Source organism: Aphanomyces astaci (assembly GCF_000520075.1).
Source record: "Aphanomyces astaci strain APO3 unplaced genomic scaffold supercont1.7, whole genome shotgun sequence".
NCBI lineage: Eukaryota > Oomycota > Saprolegniomycetes > Saprolegniales > Verrucalvaceae > Aphanomyces > Aphanomyces astaci.
The window spans coordinates 1,270,638-1,289,670 of NW_009798270.1; the positions used below are offsets into that span (position 1 = coordinate 1,270,638).

Here is a 19,033-nt window from a genome sequence, read left to right on the forward strand (position 1 = left end):
CAATTGCCGCCTGGAATCAAACATGCCGATGGACCATGCCCTAGTGCTGGATTGGAACTGCAGCACGGTGGACTGCCTGCTTATGAAATGGATCTGTGACGGTAACGTATGAGACTGCATGTTCATGGCTTGTATGCATCAGATGTATATGCTCGTATGCTTCCTTAGCGTGCCTACAAGCGACATCAAGGACCACCATCGTCGCCGACCAGCAGTCGTATGCCTTCGACGGGTTCTACTTGTTGTCACACCACTCGTTCTCGCGTCCACCACCAGTACGTGCGTTCATGCTTGTAGGTGTCCTTTGATGCACTCGTATAGTTTGAATATGTACGCGACAACGTCAAGTGCACCGTGACATTTGAGCGCGTCGCATTGCCCGTGGAACTCGTGGGACCAAACGTGCGGTTGCGCATCTCAAGCTTCCAAGACTATCTCTTGTGGCAACTGCTACGCATTCCATGCAGTCAACTGTTCCCGTCAGACTCAACCCCGGAGGAGTGTGCGCCATTTCACATTTACCCTCGCTTCGTCGCCACCGAGGACGTGTCTTCGCTCCAGGTATAATCATCCATTGCAACAGTACGATCCAAGACACCCTTGCATCATTAGGACGTTCAGCGACTCGGGTTTCTCACGGGAACTCTCCTTTCGATCGACGTGATCATGGACTACCTCGACGCCAGCGCCATGTGCTCAGCCGAGATGTTCCTTGCAGAGTACCCGCCGGAATCGTTGCTGCATCACGTCGTCGCATACGAAGACGGCGTCAACCACGTCGGTACGTCGTTAACACCACCATCCCCAAGAAGGATAAGCTCACTCACCATCTCGTCCAGGTTGTTTCCGCGTCGACATCGTCACGCCGCAGCGCGTACGTCCATCTGTCTCCCTCGCCTCTTCGATGCATCGTATCCCATGGCGTTCTGCATGAGATACAGTTACATGCTTGTTTTGACGAACTGTTGAGGTTGGTTCATGCTAGCAACTCCTTCACGACGGCGTCGGTGCAAAGTGGATGGACGGGCTCGGCGCCACCAGTCGGTTCCAAAAATGGCAGAAGCTTGCACCGGTCGTGCACGAGTCGCCCGAGGTCGCGTCTATGATGAAGGTGCTGCATCCCAACGTGAGCTATCTCACGGGTTTAAAGTGCGATGTATTTGAGGTATATGATTTGAGCTGCTCCACCCTTTCTCACGGCAGAGATATCATCATGTCCATCGGTGAAAGTGGATACTACGGCTGTATGTGGATAGATGGCTTCGGCGATGCCAATCGTCTTTCGCTTCCTCAGGCACGTTGTCCAGCTCGATGCGTTCGAGGCGCGGTGGCACCTGACGTTTGCAGACAAGTCGCTCCTCCGGCAGGCGTTCACCCACGCTTCGTACGTCGACTGCGGCGTGCAGAGTGCCGGCGGCGCCGCGGAATCCGTCCTCGGTCGCGTGCAGATGGGCCATACATTCTCGACATCCAACGACCTACCACAAATGCCAACGACGACGACGTATAGTTCGCTCCAGGCCACAAGTCTGGGTGTCGGCAACGACGACCTGGCCGCTGGATCAGCGCGCTATTCACACTATTTGTGCTCGTATGACCGGCTCGCGTTCGTCGGCGACGCCGTCTTGAGCTTCGTCGTGTCCTCCAACAGCTTTTTTCAAGTAACGACGCATTGTACTGTTGGACGATCATGTGTGACACGGTTGTTAGTTTCCAGACGTTTCTGAGACCCACCTACGGGATCTGCGGGCCAAGATCGTCAATAACGACACAGTGGGCGACTTGGCCAAGACATGCCACGTCCACGACCTCATTTTGACATCGTTTTCGTTGGCGGCCGTGGACGAGTATGTTTGTTACATTATACTGTACCTACATACAGCACACCACGACATGACCAACCATTTCTGGTCGTTCTGTCATTCATGGTGTTGTGTAGGAGTACGTCGACCATTGTCGCGGCAGACTGCGTCAAGGCTATTCTCGGCGCCATCCTCTACGACCAAGTACGTATAGGCTTGCTTGGGGGTGGGGGGCGCTTCTTGCTGACTCGACCACGCGCGCAGGGGTGGACGGACGGCGTCGTGACCGCAAGGGCGTTTCTGAGGCAGCTGTTTGTCGTGTACGATTCAGAGCTGGCGGACTTTATGTTTCTGCTCAGCCACGACGTTGCCGCCAAAGTCGGGGTGGTGGTAGACTGCCACCGCCACTCGCTTGCAACCCACCCGAAAGCCAGTCAAGAGGTTAGCCGGCACGAGCAATTCCTCGCGTTATGTCCGACAATTCCCATAGACCGCACCCACTTGTGGCTACAAGTACGTACCTGTGGTGTCGTCGTCGATGGTGGTGTCTAGCGCCGCCGCCGCCACTTCCTCTTTCGTCTTGCATTGGATGAATCCCCGCTCGAATATATTGGACTAGCGTACTGACTGACTTGCTTGGTATTACTAGGCCATGACCCACAAATCGTTCCAGGGACTGGCTGTCTCGTCTGATGAATACGTGCTGGGCAAAGTCGATGGCAACTACGAGCGGCTGGAATTCCTAGGTGAGTCCATCTTGCACGTCGTAACATGTCGGGTCTTGATGGACATGTTGCCGTTCCACGAGGTACCGTACCCCGTTTATCATTTGCGACAACCTCAACATTTAAAATCGTGTGGACAGGGGCCATTGCTGTCGACCGTCCGTGCGTCGCTTGTGAGCACATCCCGCCTCGCAGCCGTCGGCACGTCGTTGAATTGCTCGCCATTCATTCGATTCAGGGGCCATGACGATGATGGCAACATGCCACCGGTCATAGCCGACGTTTTCCAAGCGTGTTTGGGAGCAATGTATCTCGAACAGGTAAGACAACTAGAACTCTAAACTCTCGTACAAGTGTGCATATATATATATAGTCGTTGATGACAACAAGGACGATTGATTGCCTTGTCTAGCTCGACCTGCACGCCATAGAGCAATTCCTGCACAAGTGCTTGTTTCCGCTCGTGTCTGACGTACGTTTTTCTGGTTTGGCTGCAGCTGACGCGATTTCTGATCATGTGACATCGTTTTAGGCGGCGGTGGCCAACCGCGCGGTCCTCGGCCCCAAGCAGCGCTTCCTAGACCATGTTCGCCAATGGCCTGACAAAACCCTTGTCTCATTCGACGACCTCGACCCGCCGGGCGGTGTGCACATGCATGCGGTTGGGCTGTCCGTGGACGGCTTCCTCGTCTGTCGGGCCATGGCGCCGACCAAGGAAATCGCCGCCAACCAAGCCGCCCTCAAAGCCCTCCAACTCTTTGGCTTGTAAAACGGCGTCGGTGTCGTTCAAAAGAAGTCGTCCTAGATATAGCCCACACACTATTGGTGTGATCCCCCCCAACCCTTCCCGAGTCCAATTCCTCTTAAAACTCCCCAAATAAATGCCCACCAAGACTGAACTATAAACGTCGTGAAACAAGGGTTGTTCTCGTCGTGTATTCATAGTATTGGGGGAGGAGTAGTAGTAACATCAACATCGCCGACACTTCTACTCTCTGGATGGGCATACTGATGACAGATATCCCCATGTTATTTGGTCACGACGCGGGTCTTTTCAATGAATCGGATGCCTTCGGCTTCGAGGCGGGCCAACCCGGGCGTGTAAATGTCGGGGGTCGTGGGGGTGAGCACCCCCGTCGACTGCACGTCCCCCCGCAGGATGAGCTCGACGCCGATGGCGGCACTCATGCCCACCGTCTTGGCCATCACCGTGCTCTCGTCGTCGCCATACCTAATAAAATCCATCGTCATATATCCCCATGATCGTTTGACACTCAACACAAACGCCGTACCCGACGTAGGTGGACGTGATGATTTCGCGGCGGCGGTCGGGGAACTCGACGCCAAACTCGTGGTGCATGATGGCCATATCGCGCTCGCCGGGGAGGTACGACAGCTTCTGGATCAGGAGCGCGCAAAACGCATCGATCGTGCACGTGGCCGACGGATCTGTACCCATCCCGTCAACGACATGTAAAGCACAAAAATTAGTGTGATATATGTATACCAACGAGCGCCGACGGGTCGTCGAGGCCGAGCCAGGTCAGGAAGGCTTCCGCATCCGGGCGCAGCGACGACTTCTTGGCCTTGAGCTTGGCCACAAGCTCGGGCCACGTGGCTGGCAGTGTTTCAGGGTTGGGGTTCATCAATCCAAGCAGCCGGCACTGGTGCATGATGGAGCAGTTGCCGGCGTAGCGCAGCGTGCCGCGGTAAACCGACTCGGCATCTACCAACGATCACAACGTCGTCATAACCAAGATCACGGAGAAATAACACCACAGATGTTGGAGTCTTGTTACCAGGAATGTTGTAAATGTCAGCGTACGGCAGCGAGTTGCGGTTGGGAATTTGCTCCAACGCAAATGCAGGCAAAAAGTTGACGCGCTCTGCCGCCGTCAACAAGTCTTCCCTGTACAAGCGTTGGACCAGTTGTAGTTAGTAGGTTCTTTGGGTAGTTAGTTGGTACCCTGGAACTTGGACGACGTGGCCGTTCTTGCGGTATTGCGCGGCGTTCAGAGCCGCCATGAGCACCCCGCGAGGCGACCACGAAAACTTGTACGCGATGGGGTTGTCGGCGGCTTCGGGGGCGGGGAGGCCACCGCAAACCGACGAAAACGACACCACGCGGCCGTTCTGCGCCTGCACTTGGTCGATGACCTTCATGGCACTCATGTGATCCTGCAGCAAATACAAGAATCATCATCACACACGACTGGTGACAACAGGTTTTCCATTCAGATGACAAACCATGCCAGGATCGAGCCCAAGTTCGCACAAGATGGGGGTGCGCTGGGCTTGGGCTTGGGCGTGCAGCGCTTGCATTTCCGGCGATATGTAGCTGGCCGTGACCAGCGGCGTCGATGCGTCCAAGCACAGTTTGGCGATGTTGACATGCATGGGCGCGGGCAGAAGCGACACGACGCAGTCGGCTACACCATGCTCGTCATGCGATACAGTTCCATAGATATATCACGAAAGGGGGGAGCGCACCCTCTGCCACCAGAGCCGCCACGGCGCGGGGGTCCCGGCCCACGTCCACGGTCGCTGGCTTGACGGCGCGGTTCTTCTTCGTGAATTTTTGAGCCATCGCCGACGCTTCCCCCGGCAACCCCGAGACCACCTACCCATCAGTAAATATATATATATATATATTGCCAAAATGGGGCAAACGAATTTGAAAACCAGTGAATCGTTTGGGAAATGACCATAAATTGCATTCATTTGTATACTCGTAGAATGGGAACGGCGACGTACCGTCAATGAGTGGTTAGGGTCGCGGGTCAAGTACTCGACCAGCGGAGCAGATACGAGTCCAGCGCCAAGACACACGATGTGCTTGCGCTCCTTGGCATCATGCACGGAGATGTTGCCGCTGAACGACATGCCGGCGCCGTCCTTGATAATCTGCCGGAGCGTCTCGTCGTACTTGCCTTGGCAATACTCGGGCAGTTCGCGGACGTTTGCTTCAGCTCTCGGCGTCACATCCGCCAAATCATGAATCTTGCGCAGAATTTCGTCCAGTTCGCCCTACACCATTTCAATGTCTTGGTTTGAAACTATTTTCTGTTCCCAATGCAAAATATATGCTGGTGCTGCCATATATATATATATACAGCGACGACGACCAAGCCAAGGACGTACCCGGGTGTCCATGCTGATCTGGACAATCACCCGTGATACCCGCGCCGACGTCGTTTGCGAGTCGGCGTCGTTAAAGTTGGGCCGCACTTGGCACTCAATCACGGCGAACCCTCCGTTATGCGACTCGACCAGGTTGAGCACATTATCGAGCAGGCCGCTGTCAAACATGTGCCCTTCGAACTGCACGCATGTGCTGCCGGCGATGGCGGCCGCCTCCGTCGCGTACTGATAACCCTTGGAGCGCTCTCGTTCCTGCCGCATCGACTGGATGTACTCAAACTTGGGCGCGAGCTTCCCTTCCTTGGCGATCACCGCGCCTTCCAGTTCTGCGGGAAGGTTGGCCGCGTCCGCCGCCGACAATGTCTAATGGGAACAACATTATAGGATATCAGTGGGGGTGCATTGGCTACATTGACTGGTTTATAATGATAATAGGAGTACCTTGAGAAACCCAACCAAGTGGTTGCCGAAATGCGTCGATGATTCCGTCGGCAACTCACTCGGCAAAATGTCCACGCCCATCATCATGACTCTATATCGACGACGAAAAAACAACATGATTTTAGTCATTTTCGAAACAAAATTCAAAACAATAGTTAACCAAACATATATTCAAAAGGAGGAAGATATAAAATATAAAATAATTAATAAATTCCTTTCAAAGACCCATCTATATATATATATACCCCTTTCAAAGACCCCTCTATCTATATATATTCCTTTCAAAGCCCCATCTATATATATATATTCCTTTCAAAGACCCATCTATATATATGTATTCCTTTCAAAGACCCATCTATCTATATATATATATTCCTTTCAAAGAACAACGAAAAAAGATAATTTTAAACCTAACCAAAAAGAACTTGGTATAAAATTTAAATAAAAAGTCTATATATATATAGATCGCGTACCCCGGAGAGCTCTCGAGCGACGCCTTGGACGTACGGGACTGGATGTCGTACAGATAAAACGGATCTTCGATGGTCGTGGATCGGTCCAGGAACTCGACGCTGCCCCCCAAGTCGCACGAAATGTCGGCGACCCCCTGCAGCTTGGGATTTCCGCCCGCGTGCCGCGCCAACTCATCCATTTGGTCCTTCGTGAGGAGTCGTGGGTAGCTACGCGTAAAATAAATCAGACGTTAACGGTCAAAGGGTGTCTGTCGTCCTACCGGTCGTCCCAGTACATGCAGTTGACCAGGAGTGACGTGTACGGGGCAATCGTTTGGTGAAACACGGGCTCGTACTGCTCGGGGTGTTTGTAGTAATCCGACTTGGTGAATTCCGCCTTGTTGGTGTGTCGAACCTGGTGACAATAATCAACAAAAGTACGTGGTGAGAGCGATTGATGTACAGCGCGCCACGTCATAGACTTGGAAAATGTATAGATACCATGTGGCGCTCGTTGACCACACATCCGTACACCAAGTGGCGGTTGGGGGGCAAGTGCGGCAGTTCCGACGGGTCGACCATCTTGTGGGGAAGCAGTTTGAACATTTCCTGGGCACCTTTCGACACGTTTCCATTGCCAGTGAACACCACCGTCATGGGGGCCAGGTCAGCAGGAAGGCCGTTCTGTTGGATCAGTTTTCCGGCCGCGACCACCGCGTCCTTGGCGCGCGTGAGGTCGGGGTACATGTACGCCGAGCCAATGTTGACAAACGGCGACGAGTACCCCTTGTTGATGAGGCGCTCACCGAGGCCGCGGAAGCCCGCCAGCATCCCTGCGCGGCCGGCGTACCCTCCAAACGCAATGAGGCGTTGTCCGTTGCGTTGGCCGCCTGGAGGACGTTAGCGACGTGGACAAGATGCTGGACGAGAGGGGTACCTTGGGTGATGCACTCGTAGTCAATCATGCGGATGCGCTTGGCTAAGATCGCGTCCAGAAGCTTCATGTTTTCTGGCTGGGCTTTGATCGTGTGCGAGAAAAACATGTACGTTTTGTCGGGCAAGAGGTTTGCGATGGGCACTTGCTTGACGCCGACAATGACGTTCGCGGGCGACAGGTCGTCTGTGACGTTGGCACCGGCAGACACATATTGGTCGTCCGTGAAGATGCGTTGGGTGCTCGGTTGCACGCGGACTTCAATCCCGGCTTGCACCAGTTCGTGGACATGTGCGGGTGTGACTGGGGCGCGGCGCTCCCACTTGTTGTAGACCTCGCGAACGACGCCCACACACTTGGCATGTTGGTGGGAAGAAGACAGATGGCGGTGCTGGAAAGCTACGCGCGACGGCGCCGTGGACTTGTGGAGCAAGGACCGGATCATCCCGCAAGTTTGTGGGTGAAGGAAAAGTGTCGACAGGGAAATCCAAAGGTACCCGATTCAACTCTAATATGTAGCCAATTACAAGGCGTGTTTTAATGCAGATTCAGCCAATCAAAACTAATGCATCCATTCCAGGTTGAAGTTGGGCAAATGCAAAGTGAGAGTACAACCGGCAATGGGTATGTCACTTGAAGGGATGGCTATGAGGGCAGCTCCAAAGTGGTTAATTATCTACCACAAAACTCAATGTACATATAGTACTAGTACATACTTGCATATGAACTGTGCGCCAACACACTGTAAGTACTCCGGAGTTCTACGCAGTACAGCTACAGACAGTACATGGCGTGGATGTCCTGGTGGTCTGGAATCCTGTACTGTACATTGCCTGTGGGGCTTCTACAGTATTAATGCAACCCACACCGCCGAGTTCGAGCTTATGTCACCGTCGTTTAAAGTGGTTTCATTCCTTCAAACCGCTGGCGTAGTTGATGCAATCATGCCAATGTTCCTGTGCCCTATAGGATAGGGCAGAAATTCACCGCTGGCTATTGGATTGCGCTTTTGGCATACATGCAATCACAGTGTAGAGGGTAAATTACCTCTCTACGGTAGAGAGGTAAGTTTCTCTACCTGTGGTTGGCTTACAGCGCTGTACAGTACCTGCCTGTACAGTACATGCACCTCGGTGTGGCAATCCCCGTAAGGGGGTAAGTAGACATTTGGCATGAATGCCCCGACTGGACAAACGGACGTTGCGCAACGTGTCCACTTGATTTAGCCTCATATTAAAAAACTGGTTGGCTTGATGATTCTGTATCCTTAAAGCTTGGCCGCCGCTGCTTCGTCGATGAACCAATGCACTTGGCCTGCCGTGGGCAGCACTCTCGCCGCGGGGAGGGGCGGCGTTTGGTCTTCGACTCCGAGCACGTGGCGCATAAGAGGGGCCTTGGACTCGCCCGTGGCCACAAAGGCCACCTACATAATACACCATCGATCGATCAATATCGTAAGGAACTACTGGAGGGGTCACACCCTCCTCTTGCAACACAAGGACGTACGGCGGCGGCATTGTTCACGACGGGGTACGTCAACGTAATGCGCTTGGGCGGGGGCTTGGGGGAGTCGGAGATGGACGCAACCCACAAAGCAGACTCATTCAAGAGCACGTGGCCTGGAAACAACGAGCACGTGTGGCCGTCCGGTCCCATGCCGAGCAAAATCACGTCAAAGCGTGGCAACTACTGCCTCTCATGAGTGCGATGACGATCAATAGATTGGACGGAAAGAGTATTGTACCTCGGAGCCCCAAAGTTGGCTCAATTGACGGGTGTAGTCTTGAGCGACGACAGCTGGGTCGTCGTGGAAGGCAATCGTGTAGATTTGGCTGCTTGGAATAGACACCTTCACGCGACTCGACATGTGAGATACATACAATTCATCATGTTGCAACGCAGCGACGTACATGCTGGAAGAGGGCGTCGTGGCATGCGAGGTAGTTGCTGTCAGCGTGGTCGAGTGGGACGACGCGTTCGTCGGCGAAGAAGACGTGCCACTTTGAAAAGTCCACGCCGTCTTTCAACGAGGACAGGCCCTTTTCGAGAATCTAATGGGAGGGTGATGAAAGGTTGAGCCAATAATGCGGCGACCATGGACCTTGGGGAGGGAACCGCCAGAGAGGGCCACCGTAAAGCGGCCTGACTTTGCGATCGCGTCGTGGCTGAGCTCGGCCACAAGCTTGGCCACAGCCGAGCCCACAGCGTCCCCCGTGGAGCCGATATGGACCACTTTACCATTCTCGTACGTGTTCACTCGCGTCGTCATGGTCCCGGTTGGAGGATGCTGCTGCTGCTGCTGCGACGACGACCACCAAGGCAATAGAATGACGTAGCAGACATTTCGCATTGGCGACGATGCCACGAATGAATCTGATTGGGCAATTCAAAATCTTATCCGGTGAAGTTAAGGGAAATGGCATGAGCCAATCAAAATCGATTTACGTCTTTTTGTTTTCGCAAAGGTCGTTTTCTATTTTTGGTTTTACAGTAAGTGAGTTGTCGTTGTACTGTAGTGAATTGTGCAAAATATCGCAGAAAAAGGGGTAAAAAGTTGGAAACTGTATTATTGTGCTTTCGAGTGAAATTTCGTGTTGTGGTTTTTCGTTGGAATTTAAATCGATTTGATTGGGTACCTCAGATGAGCTCAACGTTATTAGCCAATCAAAACCTTCTCAATGAAATTCAACAACCAATCAGATCGATTGTGGATCGGTTTTGGTCGGCGAGATTCGATTGCACCCCCTCCCCAAATTTGTACCAAATCGACAATACTTGGAACTACTTTTTCGTTTTCTAAAAATACCTTAATGACCAGCTGCCAACAAAAATCGTATCTTTTTCAAGACCAGCCAGGCAGCTCCACGATGGCCCGAGACTTGACGTTCTTTGAATCGATCGCCAAGTCTTTTGAAGGGTTCTCGCAATGGCTCGATGCTGCGCTCGCACCGAGTGGACATCCTTCGCGGAAAGATGTGGACCGGTCCAAGGGGCCATCACATCCGTCGCACATGTCGGTTGCGAACGAGCGCGCCATCAAAAAGTACAAACTCGACCACGAGTTGTACGTGTCGACGTACCCGTCGTTGGTCCCCACAACAGTCGATGTCCAATCTAACACCAAGGTAAATCATAATGTCCACGATGTACACAAATTCATTCGTCATCTTTCCGCAACCGGGGTGCTAATACAACGTCCATCAGTCGGCCAGCGATAGGGCCATGGACGACATCACCGTGCGATTCCATCGAAGTTTGTACGTGAGTAAGAACGCAGACATCGCGACTGCGCATAAGGTGCACCACCAAACCAAGGTAGTATACACGACGCGTACATACAGTCATAGTGTCGCTAATCCAGTGGAGAAGGAGCTCCACATGACGAACACCGCCGAGTACAGCCGTCACTTAGCCCGATTGGAAAACCGATTGGACAAGTGTCAGCAAAACAGCGTTCGGTCTCGCGCGTGGAATAGCATTGCGCAGGCCAATGTCAAGCTCAGCTCCATGGACATTCTCGTGCGAGACTTTGAGCTGCTGGTGCGGCCGACTCCCGATATCGTCGCTAAAATCCTCGCCAAGCTTAACATGTTGCACATTGCGGTGGCATCCGCGGGCCAAAACGCCGTGTCGCTGCTGGTGGAGGAGCTCCATGTCCTCGAAGCGCCTTCGTCGGTCTGCGTCTCCCGCGTGCTCGTGCACGTGTGCGCGTACTTGTCGACGCGGGACATCGCGTGGCACTGCCTCATCGTGTCCAAGGCCTGGAACGCCGTGGTCGCCGCCAACCAACTCGTATCGCGTTCGATTCGATCGTCCCATGTTCGCATGTGTTTCTGGCGGCATGCGATTGACGCTCACACAAGAACACGTGACACAACCAACAAACAACTAGCTCCCTTCCAGTCCAATCTATCCCCACGACGTTGTTCGTCGTCAGCACCTCGCTGGTGTTTTCACACGTTGCTGGAGCGGGCAATGCTTGACAAACACAATCGATTCCATCGCGCCATCCATGCCGACGTGGCGCGCACGACGTTTGTCCAGGCCGAGCAAATGTACCCCGCCGCCTCTTCTCTTGCTGCTACCGTTCGTCTGGGCACCGACCTCCTCGCGACGGACCACGATGTTGCGACCCTCTCCGCCCTCCAAGCCAAACTCACGCGGGTCCTCCAAGCCTACTGCCAGCTGGATCCGGTCGTCGGGTACTGCCACGGCATGACATTTCTCGGCGCGACCGTGCTCACGTGCGCAGGGTACGACGAAGTGGCTTCGTTTCACATGTTTGCGTCCGCTATGCAGCACTACGACATGGCGAGTGTGTTTACTCTGCCAGATCTGCCCGGCACCAAGACCCGCCTGCACCAACTGGACAACCTCATGCGGCTGCACCTGCCATCCCTCCACAAATGCCTGCGCACACATCGCATCCACCCGCACATGTTCGCGTCTGGATGGATCATGAGCCTCTTCCTCAACGAACCGTCACTGTCCCCGGCGTCCAGAGGTATCATCGTCGACGAGTTCTTCCAGGGGGGCTGGCCCCGCATGTTTCGCATCTACTTGGGGCTGCTCAGCATCCACGCCGACTCGCACCTCGTCACCCCCCACGCTAGCCACACGCTGCGGGCACTCGTGCAGCTGCCTAAGCTACTGGACGCGTCGCTCCAGACTGTGCTGGACCAAGGGCGCAATCATTTTACACTCGCCACGTCTGAGAATGCGCTGGCCATCATGGCCTACGACCCGACGGCAGCAGCCGATATCAGCGACTACTTTTAGGGCTGGTCTGGATACCACCACCCCATAGAATTATGCCATACTACAGTGTATTGTCGATTTGATACAAATTTGGGTGCAATCGATCCACAATCGATCTGATTGGTTCTTGAATTTCATTGAGAAGGTTTTGATTGGCTAATAATTTTGAGCTCTTCTGAAGTAGCCAATCAAATCGATTTACATTCCAACGAGAAACCACAATAACGTTACGAAATTTCACTCGAAAGCACAATAAACCGTCTGCAATTTTTCTCACATACTTCGCATTATTTATATGGATTTCAAATATCCGTGATATGATCATGTGTCATCCAAGCTTGCGCAGACGGGGCCAACGCAAGGCTTGGTCACTACTTTAGGTTTCATCCCACAGCTTCATCCAATTTCATCCCAATGTCATCCACGCTTTGATTCAACAATTATATTGTATTAACCATAGTATCCAAGGTTGGTATTAAAATTAAATTCTGTCCCATAAGTCTTTAGTATCCCATGTAATCGGTCCATTTTTTTATGCCATAAAACCCCCGATTCTCAAGGAAATTGTGCCAAAAAGTTTTGAACTTTAGTGGACAAATTCAGGAAAAAAGGAATCGTTCGATTTTGGCAACTTTTCTTCGAAAAACGGCCATTTTCTGCCATTTCCTGAAGACATTTCGGAATGTGCAAATAATATGTTGGGTTATCCGCGATCGATCGGACGTGCTTGGCTACAGTGGCTCGAGTCCAAACGTTGTCGCATGCCGGACGTCCTGGACTGGGTCTACTCGACCTTGATGTTTCTGTATATTCTCTTGGTGAAGGCGCTGCTGCCAAAGTACCCAATGGTCCCGCACATGATGAAAAATGCAAAGCAAAACAGCGCCCTAGTAAAACCACCACACGTTTCAAGCGACGACTATATATATATATATATATATATATATATATATATATATATATCGGAACGTACATATAGCCAAAGTAGAAACTCGTTTGCAGGAACCCCGACATGTGCGTCTTGCAAAAGTAAAAGTAGACCGAGTACACAAACACGTACAGCGCCGTACTGCCCGCGGCGTAGAACGACGTCCAGTGGTAGTGGTAGTTTTCCGCGTTCAGGAGAAAGTACGTACACACGATCGTCACGCACAGTGTCACAATCGACAGGATCACAAACACAAGCAGCATAAACCCGTACACGTAATAGAACTTGTAGTTCCAAAACGAGGCAAAGATAAAGTACATCTCGATGAAGATCGACCCAAACGGCAGCACCCCCGTGAGCAGCCCCAGTACCTACGACATTATGTGTGACAAGGTGCAAGAAATACGTGTGGCTAGCTCGTACGGCGGGGCGAAGGTACCACCGCGCGGGGGGGATTTCCCGCGGGAACTTGTTGACACGACAAGGGAACCCGCGCTTGGCGGCGCCGTGGCGGCCCAAGATCGTCCCGAGTACCGACAGCGGGCACGACACAAAGAACCAGACGAGGATCACTTGCACGATGGTCACGAACGGGATGGCGTACGTGGTGCCGTACGCAATAGACGTCAAGTTGATCAAGAAGATTGAGACAAACACCACAGACGGCAGCAACCCCGCCGAGAGCAGCATCGCCTTGATCCAGTCTTTCGATACCCGGGGGTAGAAGAACTGATGGTACGATGCGCCGCTGGCCCAGCCGTTGGCGAGCGACGACAGCGCGTAGCATGTCAAGCCCACCGACACGACGCCGCCGGGCTTCATGTAGAGAGAGCTCACGATTGAGATGACAATCACAAGGAATGTCAGCACCAGCAACTGGGCGCCTGTGCCCAGGAGCGCGCAGAACAGAAGCAGGTGTCGCGGCGCGCGGAACACGTCCCCATGGAGGAGTTTCCACCCGGAAGACCCCTCGTCCTTGAGCATGGAGCTGGTTTGCCCGGGTTCCAGCAGCAGCTCGTCGTCGTCGGCGGCAAACTTGGCATAGTCTTGGCGCAGCGTGCGCAGAAGGATGAGCGCCACGAGGCCGCAGAGAAAGATGACCATCATGAACGAGTTGAAGATACTGAACCAGTGGATCTGGTGCTCGAAGAATCTAGTCACAAAGGGTTGGCGAGGAAGACAAACAGGTATCACGTACTCGTCTTCCAAGTACCGATCAAAGCGATCGTCAAACTCAATCGACGTCGGCGTCCACGTCACTTCGTATGTGAATTCGATCTTCCTACGGGGGCCCAGTCAGTGGATAACTTAGGGATGAAACACAGACTTGTTGGCTTGGATAGTCGTCGCGACTTCGGCGTAGCTCAAGTTGACATGGATGATGTTGGGCCCGTTGTGTGAAATGCTAAAGCGCTTGTGCGTGTAGATCAAGCGGTCGCCAACGGAGAACTACCAGAACGATATGACGACGCTAGGACGCTCGAGGGACTGGCTAGTACCTCGTTGAGGATGTCGGGGTCGTCGTCGGCCGCGACCACGCGGCCGACGAGGCCCCACACGGGCAGGTCGTCCACGCTCATCTGGTACCAATAATGCTCGTCCACGGCATCGATGAACTTCTGCGCTTCCGTGCCAGAAAACACCTGGGAGCACAACGTCGTCTTGGGCGAATCGACGCCAAATTGCAACTGCATGCCGGAATTGAACAGTTCATTGCCTTCCAGGATCTCACCGATGCCCAACGCATGGGCCTCCGGCAGCTCGAGACCATCAGCCTTGCAAAACGGAAGTGAATTGTATGTATACGTTTCCTGCGGGTTGTTGAATGGCCCGATCTTGTTGACCCATGCGACCACCTCGTCCTTCGGCTCGTACTGCATAACGTCATGGAGTATGTCAAAACACCGTCCTCCTCGTCATGCAACTGCACATACCTCGTGGGTTTCGACATCTGCATATGCCACTTGGTTGATCGCCGCCAACAGGCAGGCCATCGCACTGATCCAACTCGCCACCATCATCCTCGGCCGATTTTGGTCCCCAAAAACTGACAAAGTGAAGAAAACTGGTCGTAGTTGGTGAATCTTATATAGAATACACTTCAACAACTGATATTTGCATTATCCTGTAAATCCACATTTCACCTGCAAAATCCTGTATATATGTATATGTTCGTACAAATTATATGTGCAAAACTGGCAAGCTTAAACGGAATTGTATTGCTGGCGCCTTCCGATTGGCCGGTTGTGGGACGAGGCGTTTCACTACCATCAAGTGCCTGTCTTCAACGAGTGCACCGTCAGGATGTCAATGGAAGGTGGCAGCAATGTCTGCGATGGCCTGAGCTGACCCAGCCACCATACCGACAAGGCCACCACCAACCACAAGCATGTGCAAAGTCCACGAAAACCACGACAGATTGGCTTGCTCCAGCGTGACGTACAGAATTGGAGGAATGATTACTGCCAACATGCTGGACCCCACTGCCCCAAACAGGCTAATGAGCAGTCCCACATTGGGCACACACACTGCCACAAGCATGAGTGTCGTGCACAGCATGGATCGAAACATCGTGCGGCGGACTTCGTACTGCGTCGTGTGCTTCAACGCATCCTCCAACACTTGCGGTGTCGGCGACGTCCCAGGAGAGTTCGCAGTGGACTTGTTGTGCAACAGCCATTGCGTCACGGGCAGTGGAGCCAGGTCATCGTACGAGTGAATGCTGGGGGTGAAGTACCCATGTCGCAGGAGCAACTTCTCGAGCACTTCCAGCGCCGGGTAGAGCTGAATGGGGAATGTAAACAGGCACGCCATAGCCAAGAGCACGTTCGCCTACGATAGAACCACCTCCCCTCGTGAGTCGTACACACGGGTCGGATTCTCCTCTAGTCGTTCGTACCAACGCCACGGGCCATCCTGGAACGTATTGCTGCAGCACCGCAGTCATGCTACCGTTGTCGATGACCCCAAATGCGAGCACGGGGAGTTCCCCAAGGCACAAGAACAGCGTCAAGACGAACCACATGGTCCACCGCAACACTTGACGGAAGCGGTCCTTGTCCTGCATGTCCTTCTCCAGTGGCAGCACCAGCCCAATGCCTTCAAAACTGTACACGGCCGTGCCTACACGTATCATGCGACACAGCGTCGTACGAATGCAAGGGTTACCGTAAAACTCGGCCACGCTGGTCCAGCTACAGGCAGTCGGGAGCGGCACGGGGGTGGGTGGCACGTACGTGGCAGAGTAGTAAAACACGATGCCAATACCCAAAAACATGGCGCCATTCGCTACAACATGAGGGTTGATAGCGATCACAGCGTACGAACATGGCTGTACCAAGGGCTGAAAATGGCGTGATGTGGTGCAAACTGCGGATCCACGACAAGCCCAGGGCGACTGGGAACACGAGCAAGATGAGCTGGCGTTCGTGAAAGTCTTGAGCCACTCTAAATATCCCACCATTTCAATGAACACCTCTACAGGATATATCTGTACTGCATAACGGTACCTCGACGGCAGGATCGCATGCAGGTTCGTGGCCACGACCGTAAAGTAGACGCAGCAAAAGCTCAGCTGGGTGGTCACCAGGAACACGTTCACGATGGTCTTGCCTCGCCTCCCCAAGATATGTTGGGCCACGTCGCCAAACGACATGCCGTCCGCGCTCACTTTTTGCTTGCAATGTACCAACAAGTCCATGTTGTAAATGCATATAACCACCTTAAGAAAACAATGTATGAATAACGCACACAACGGGACTTGGAGCAGGACGCACCACGCCAAGGTACAGCACGGGGCCGGCGACAACCCCCACTTTGGCAAACGCGTAGGGAAGCGACAGCGCCCCCGCGCCGATGCAGCCCTTGAGCAAGTGCAGAACCACTTCCCACGTCGACAGAAGCGGCGGCTTGTTTGAAGCCACAAGGCCGCCGGCCTCCGCTGCTGCTGGAACGTCCGACGGCATGTTGCGGAACTTTGGAGGGTGCGGTTTCATCCGTTTCGTTGGAACGGCCGTCCCCGCCAGTACAGAATTGTCATTTCACAGTCAAAATTTGGACTTTGGTGCTGAATCGTCGATCGATTTTTGTACTGAATTTTGTATGGAAAAAGTGTCGCCTCCCTTCACCCGAATTTCAAACATCAATTCATGTTTCAAGGTTGAAGAGGGAATATGATTGGCTACTTGATGGGTGTACTGCATTATGATTGGTCGATTGATTGTCTTGCCAATTTGGTCTGCTCACCGTCTCGGCGGTGTTTTTATTTATTATATAACGTTATTTCAATTCGAAGTTACGGATATAGAATAGAAACTCTTGCATTATCCGGAGGGTTTGTTGCGAAAATAGAAATTCTGTGGGATGTAATTTCTAAAAAGTCCGGATAATGGCAAACAGCAACCGTAAGAAAGAAGTTTGACTTACAGCTAACTACTACGTAGTATGCTTTAGCAATAAGTTAGAGCATCTCCAACGGTGTTTTTATTTCTATTTCAATTCGAAGTTACGGATATAGAATAGAAATTCTTGCACTATCCGGAGGGTTTGTTGCTATTTCACGCGAAAATAGAAATTCTGCGAGTCGAAATTTCTAAAAAGTCCGGATAGTGCCAAAATAGCAACCGTAAAAACGAAGTTTGACTTTAACCTATGCTTTAGCAATAGGTTAGAATTTACCGTTGGAGATGCTCTCATTCGATGGACAGTTACAGTAGCATCCCACTCCAATGTACTAGTAGAATCGAATTGACGAATGACATAATCCGAGAGTTCTTCAGTGATACATACAGGGAATGACGTATTAAGCGCCCCCGTGGTACTTCGAATTGGCATTTCAATTGTGTATTGGGACAAACTACTTCGAAATTTCAATACTTTAATCAATACGAAATTTTAGTACCACGGGGGCGTTTAATACGTCATTCCCTGTATACTCCGGAGCAATTAAAAAGTTCTTTAGTGTCAACGTAAATGACCAATTTATGATCACTTTTTCGGAGTAGTCACCGTAGAATTCGCGTATATCCGCTCACAGGATGGCTTTTCACATTTTGTGAAGTGATTCTAACTGTTAACAACAGCTTTCACTTCATAATCGAATTATTACATTTCAAGATGTACTTCTAATATAAAAAGCCGACTTTCCAAGCAAGTTTACTCTATTTTTGAGGATCAATTTATGAGCACTTTATTAAGCTTGAACTGTGTATGCCATGATGCATACAAATTGTATGGATAGGGTATTCATTATGGTCAGGTACTGTATAGTTTTACAAGGTTATGTATTTCAAGAATATTTGGTGGGACAGTTCCAACACATGGTCCGGATAACTTGTTCCAATCGTTTCATTTTAGGACAGGTAAGCTTAGGCTAACGTTTCAGAGTACTAGTACATAACTGTAGTCTCGGTTGCTGAGTGCCTGTGATGCGCACAGCCATGGCATCAGCGCGCGTGAAAGTATTGGGGCAAGGAGGATAATGATTGGGTACAGGTAGATGGGGAATACGGTAGGTCTGTGTCGTCGTCGACACCTGTGATTTCCCTGACAAGCACCTACTCCGGAGTACAGTATTAATATACTATCCATGATGAGCAATTAACAATTTTAGGTTAACTTACCCATTTTCAAGTCGAATGTCCGGATGATTCGGCATGGCTAGCGTGTGTAACGTATCGAGGTAAAGCAGTATAATCTATTGGAGGCTTTCTAGTCAAAATATACCGCGATGTGATTGGCTCAATAGGAGTGATCATAAATTGGTCATTTACGTTATTGTTAGTTAGTCCATGTCAACGGAATAGTCGACGAAGGTGCCCATTCCTCTGAATAATCCAAATATCAAGGAAAGC

The 19,033-nt window shown here is 52.0% G+C and overlaps 6 protein-coding genes across 16 annotated transcripts; 2 read left to right on the top strand and 4 right to left on the bottom strand.

The window, feature by feature from the left end:
• Positions 1–9: 9 nt before the first annotated feature.
• Positions 10–3,296, top strand: H257_04340 (hypothetical protein; the record flags this gene model as incomplete). The annotated part of the gene is made up of 14 exons (XM_009828789.1): positions 10–101; positions 169–275; positions 322–561; positions 613–781; positions 840–874; positions 986–1,165; positions 1,257–1,661; positions 1,711–1,847; positions 1,940–2,006; positions 2,067–2,315; positions 2,452–2,610; positions 2,668–2,847; positions 2,940–2,999; positions 3,060–3,296. Exons 1-14 carry the CDS (start codon positions 23–25, stop codon positions 3,294–3,296), a joined length of 2,304 nt encoding a protein of 767 aa, XP_009827091.1. The 5' UTR covers positions 10–22.
• A 139-nt stretch (positions 3,297–3,435) lies between these two features.
• On the bottom strand, positions 3,436–7,971 carry H257_04341. 2 transcript variants are annotated; one of them, XM_009828790.1, is made up of 14 exons: positions 7,499–7,971; positions 7,063–7,451; positions 6,843–6,976; positions 6,583–6,789; positions 6,110–6,200; positions 5,669–6,031; positions 5,282–5,554; positions 5,018–5,147; positions 4,775–4,956; positions 4,494–4,705; positions 4,327–4,436; positions 4,035–4,253; positions 3,820–3,976; positions 3,436–3,758 (listed from the first exon to the last, which is right to left on the bottom strand). In XM_009828790.1, the coding sequence occupies exons 1-14, from the start codon at positions 7,938–7,940 to the stop codon at positions 3,557–3,559; spliced, it is 3,111 nt and encodes a 1,036-aa protein (XP_009827092.1). In that variant the 5' UTR covers positions 7,941–7,971; the 3' UTR covers positions 3,436–3,556. The 2 variants fall into 2 exon arrangements, with proteins under 2 accessions (XP_009827092.1, XP_009827093.1); XM_009828791.1 differs by having other exon boundaries at positions 3,820–4,253.
• A 710-nt stretch (positions 7,972–8,681) lies between these two features.
• H257_04342 (6-phosphogluconolactonase) lies at positions 8,682–9,860 on the bottom strand. The gene is made up of 5 exons (XM_009828792.1): positions 9,597–9,860; positions 9,406–9,546; positions 9,240–9,344; positions 9,002–9,181; positions 8,682–8,918 (listed from the first exon to the last, which is right to left on the bottom strand). The coding sequence occupies exons 1-5, from the start codon at positions 9,843–9,845 to the stop codon at positions 8,763–8,765; spliced, it is 831 nt and encodes a 276-aa protein (XP_009827094.1). The 5' UTR covers positions 9,846–9,860; the 3' UTR covers positions 8,682–8,762.
• A 460-nt stretch (positions 9,861–10,320) lies between these two features.
• Positions 10,321–12,344, top strand: H257_04343. 2 transcript variants are annotated; one of them, XM_009828793.1, is made up of 3 exons: positions 10,321–10,620; positions 10,700–10,810; positions 10,865–12,344. In XM_009828793.1, exons 1-3 carry the CDS (start codon positions 10,363–10,365, stop codon positions 12,272–12,274), a joined length of 1,779 nt encoding a protein of 592 aa, XP_009827095.1. In that variant the 5' UTR covers positions 10,321–10,362; the 3' UTR covers positions 12,275–12,344. The 2 variants fall into 2 exon arrangements, with proteins under 2 accessions (XP_009827095.1, XP_009827096.1); XM_009828794.1 differs by lacking the exon at positions 10,321–10,620 and having other exon boundaries at positions 10,667–10,810.
• A 507-nt stretch (positions 12,345–12,851) lies between these two features.
• H257_04344 lies at positions 12,852–15,242 on the bottom strand. 2 transcript variants are annotated; one of them, XM_009828796.1, is made up of 7 exons: positions 15,116–15,242; positions 14,681–15,055; positions 14,509–14,630; positions 14,380–14,463; positions 13,605–14,334; positions 13,227–13,552; positions 12,852–13,140 (listed from the first exon to the last, which is right to left on the bottom strand). In XM_009828796.1, exons 1-7 carry the CDS (start codon positions 15,200–15,202, stop codon positions 13,038–13,040), a joined length of 1,827 nt encoding a protein of 608 aa, XP_009827098.1. In that variant the 5' UTR covers positions 15,203–15,242; the 3' UTR covers positions 12,852–13,037. The 2 variants fall into 2 exon arrangements, with proteins under 2 accessions (XP_009827098.1, XP_009827097.1); XM_009828795.1 differs by having other exon boundaries at positions 13,227–14,334; positions 15,116–15,229.
• Positions 15,243–15,298: 56 nt separating this feature from the next.
• H257_04345 (hypothetical protein) lies at positions 15,299–17,194 on the bottom strand. Of its 8 annotated transcripts, XM_009828804.1 has the most exons (6): positions 16,958–17,194; positions 16,691–16,902; positions 16,519–16,628; positions 16,350–16,469; positions 16,081–16,304; positions 15,299–16,013 (listed from the first exon to the last, which is right to left on the bottom strand). In XM_009828804.1, exons 1-6 carry the CDS (start codon positions 17,174–17,176, stop codon positions 15,489–15,491), a joined length of 1,410 nt encoding a protein of 469 aa, XP_009827106.1. In that variant the 5' UTR covers positions 17,177–17,194; the 3' UTR covers positions 15,299–15,488. The 8 variants fall into 8 exon arrangements, with proteins under 8 accessions (XP_009827106.1, XP_009827103.1, XP_009827099.1 ...); XM_009828801.1 differs by having other exon boundaries at positions 15,299–16,304; XM_009828797.1 differs by having other exon boundaries at positions 16,081–16,469.
• Positions 17,195–19,033: the final 1,839 nt, after the last annotated feature.

Excerpts from the sequence above, each read along its gene's own strand:
- H257_04343 (XM_009828793.1), top strand. The coding sequence starts at position 10,363 with ATGGCCCGAGACTTGACGTTCTTTGAATCGATCGCCAAGTCTTTTGAA. Across the intron at positions 10,621-10,699 it reads ATGTCCAATCTAACACCAAG|TCGGCCAGCGATAGGGCCAT; the intron begins GTAAATCATAAT and ends AACGTCCATCAG. Across the intron at positions 10,811-10,864 it reads AGGTGCACCACCAAACCAAG|GAGCTCCACATGACGAACAC; the intron begins GTAGTATACACG and ends CCAGTGGAGAAG.
- H257_04345 (XM_009828797.1), bottom strand. The coding sequence starts at position 17,176 with ATGAAACCGCACCCTCCAAAGTTCCGCAACATGCCGTCGGACGTTCCA. Across the intron at positions 16,629-16,690 it reads CATGCGATCCTGCCGTCGAG|AGTGGCTCAAGACTTTCACG; the intron begins GTACCGTTATGC and ends TGGGATATTTAG. Across the intron at positions 16,470-16,518 it reads CACGCCATTTTCAGCCCTTG|CGAATGGCGCCATGTTTTTG; the intron begins GTACAGCCATGT and ends CTCATGTTGTAG.
- H257_04341 (XM_009828790.1), bottom strand. The coding sequence starts at position 7,940 with ATGATCCGGTCCTTGCTCCACAAGTCCACGGCGCCGTCGCGCGTAGCT. Across the intron at positions 6,201-6,582 it reads TCGCTCGAGAGCTCTCCGGG|AGTCATGATGATGGGCGTGG; the intron begins GTACGCGATCTA and ends TCGTCGATATAG. Across the intron at positions 5,148-5,281 it reads ACCCTAACCACTCATTGACG|GTGGTCTCGGGGTTGCCGGG; the intron begins GTACGTCGCCGT and ends ACTGATGGGTAG.
- H257_04344 (XM_009828795.1), bottom strand. The coding sequence starts at position 15,202 with ATGATGGTGGCGAGTTGGATCAGTGCGATGGCCTGCCTGTTGGCGGCG. Across the intron at positions 14,335-14,379 it reads GATCGGTACTTGGAAGACGA|ATTCTTCGAGCACCAGATCC; the intron begins GTACGTGATACC and ends CTTTGTGACTAG. Across the intron at positions 13,141-13,226 it reads AGTTTCTACTTTGGCTATAT|GGCGCTGTTTTGCTTTGCAT; the intron begins GTACGTTCCGAT and ends TGGTTTTACTAG.
- H257_04342 (XM_009828792.1), bottom strand. The coding sequence starts at position 9,845 with ATGCGAAATGTCTGCTACGTCATTCTATTGCCTTGGTGGTCGTCGTCG. Across the intron at positions 9,345-9,405 it reads ACGACGCCCTCTTCCAGCAT|GTGTCTATTCCAAGCAGCCA; the intron begins GTACGTCGCTGC and ends AGTCGCGTGAAG. Across the intron at positions 8,919-9,001 it reads TCGTGAACAATGCCGCCGCC|GTGGCCTTTGTGGCCACGGG; the intron begins GTACGTCCTTGT and ends TGTATTATGTAG.